General features: G+C 65.1%; 1 protein-coding gene across 1 annotated transcript in view; it reads left to right on the top strand.

Annotated features, from left to right (window-relative positions):
• Positions 1–826, top strand: part of LOC120497240 — a gene marked incomplete at its 3' end in the record, with an annotated part of 3,387 nt that extends 2,561 nt beyond the window's left edge. The window contains exon 2 of the mRNA XM_039698456.1: positions 230–826. Within this exon, the coding sequence (XP_039554390.1) occupies positions 230–826 (597 nt within the window). The remainder of the gene's footprint in view (positions 1–229) is intronic.
• Positions 827–1,933: the final 1,107 nt, after the last annotated feature.

Here is a 1,933-nt window from a genome sequence, read left to right as displayed (position 1 = left end):
GGAGGAGGCAGGAGGGGTCAGGGAGGGGACAGGGAGGTGACAGGGAGGTGACAGGAGGTGCCGGGGAGGTGACAGGAGGTGACAGGGCGGGGACAGGAGGTGACAGGGGGAGGTGACAGGAAGGTGACAGGAGGTGACAGGGAGGTGACAGGAGGTGACAGGGAGGTGCCGGGGAGGTGACAGGGAGGTGACAGGAGGTGACAGGGCTGTCGCGTGTCGCTGTCGCCAGGCTCGTACAGCGCCAGCCCGGGGCTGCAGCTCGTGCGCGAGGACGTGGCGCGCTACATCGAGCGTCGCGACGGTGTCCCCGCCAGCGCCGACGACATCTTCCTGTCCACGGGCGCCAGCGACGCCATCGTGGTACGGCGACACCGCCACCACCCCCTGTCCCCGGCGACACCGCGGGGACAGCGGGCGCGGTGCCACCCCCGCCCGTTCCCACGGCGCGGGGACAAAGGGACATTTGTGCCCGGGGGTGGCGCGTGCCCGCTGTCCCCGCGGCTGCCCTGGGGACAGTGCCAGCCGCGTTGTCGCCGAGCCCGGGGGGTTGCCCTGGTGACGGTGGCGCTGTGCTGTCCCCTGGTGTGTCGCCAAGTTGTCCCCGAGTTGGTGTCGCCGCGGTGCCCCCGTGCTGGCCGTGCTGTCCCCTCGTTGTCCCCATGGCCGCCCCGGCCGTGTCGCTGCGGTGTCCCCTCGTTGTCACCACGATGTTCTGAGTGCCACCCCAGCCTGTCCCCTCATTGTCCCCATGTCCCCTCATTGTCCCCTCGCTGTCCCCTCATTGTCCCGATTCCCACCCCAACCTGTCCCCTAATGTCCCCCCACTGTCCCCTCACTGTCCCCGCGATGTCCCCGTGGTGTCTCCATGATTCCCATCCGAACCTGTCCCCTCCCTGTCCCCTGATTGTCCCCTCTCTGTCCCCTGGTTGTCACCTCACTGTCCCCTGATTGTCCCCTCTCTGTCCCCTCTCTGTCCCCTGATTGTCCCCTCTCTGTCCCCTCCGTGTCCCTATTCCCACCTCACTCTGACCCCTCAATGTCCCCTCGCTGTCCCCTCCACGTCCCAATCCCCACCCCCTGATTGTCCCCTGGTTGTCACCTCTCTGTCCCCTCCATGTCCCGATCCCCATCCCCTGACTGTCCCCTCGCTGTCCCCTGGTTGTCACCTCTCTGTCCCCTCCATGTCCCGATCCCCATCCCCTGACTGTCCCCTCTCTGTCCCCTGGTTGTGCCCTCTCTGTCCCCTCTCCCTGTCCTTATTCTCATCTCACTCTGACCCCTCAATGTCCCCTCCTGTCCCCTCCACGGCCCGATTCCCATCCCCTGATTGTCCCCTGATTGTCACCTCTCTGTCCCCTCTCTGTGTCCTGATTGTCCCCTGGTTGTGCCCTCTCTGTCCCCTCTTCCTGTCCTTATTCTCATCTCACTCTGACCCCTCAATGTCCCCCCCATGTCCCAATCCCCATCCCCTGATTGTCCCCTGATTGTCACCTCTCTGTCTCCCATCCCACCCCCCGACTGTCCCCTCTCGGTGTCCCCTCTCCACGTCCCTGCTCTGACCCTTCAATGTCCCCTCGCTGTCCCCTCCATGTCCCGATCCCCACCTCACTCTGTCCCCTCGCTGTCCCCTGATTGTTCCCCATCCCACCCCGTGAGTGTCCCCTCGGTGTCCCCTCACTGTCCCCTGGTTGTCACCTCTCTGTCCCCTCCATGTCCCGATCCCCATCCCCTGACTGTCCCCTCGCTGTCCCCTGGTTGTCACCTCTCTGTCCCCTCTCCCTGTCCTTATTCTCATCTCACTCTGACCCCTCAATGTCCCCTCCTGTCCCCTCCACGGCCCGATTCCCATCCCCTGATTGTCCCCTGATTGTCCCCTGATTGTCGCCTCCGTGTCCTGATTCCCGCCCCACTCTGACCCCTCAATGTCCCCTGA

The sequence above is a fragment of the Passer montanus genome, unplaced genomic scaffold (assembly GCF_014805655.1).
Source record: "Passer montanus isolate IOZ18808 unplaced genomic scaffold, ASM1480565v1 scaffold1255, whole genome shotgun sequence".
NCBI lineage: Eukaryota > Metazoa > Chordata > Aves > Passeriformes > Passeridae > Passer > Passer montanus.
Note: the sequence above shows the minus strand (reverse complement) of the source record. Positions and strands in the feature narration are given on the sequence as shown.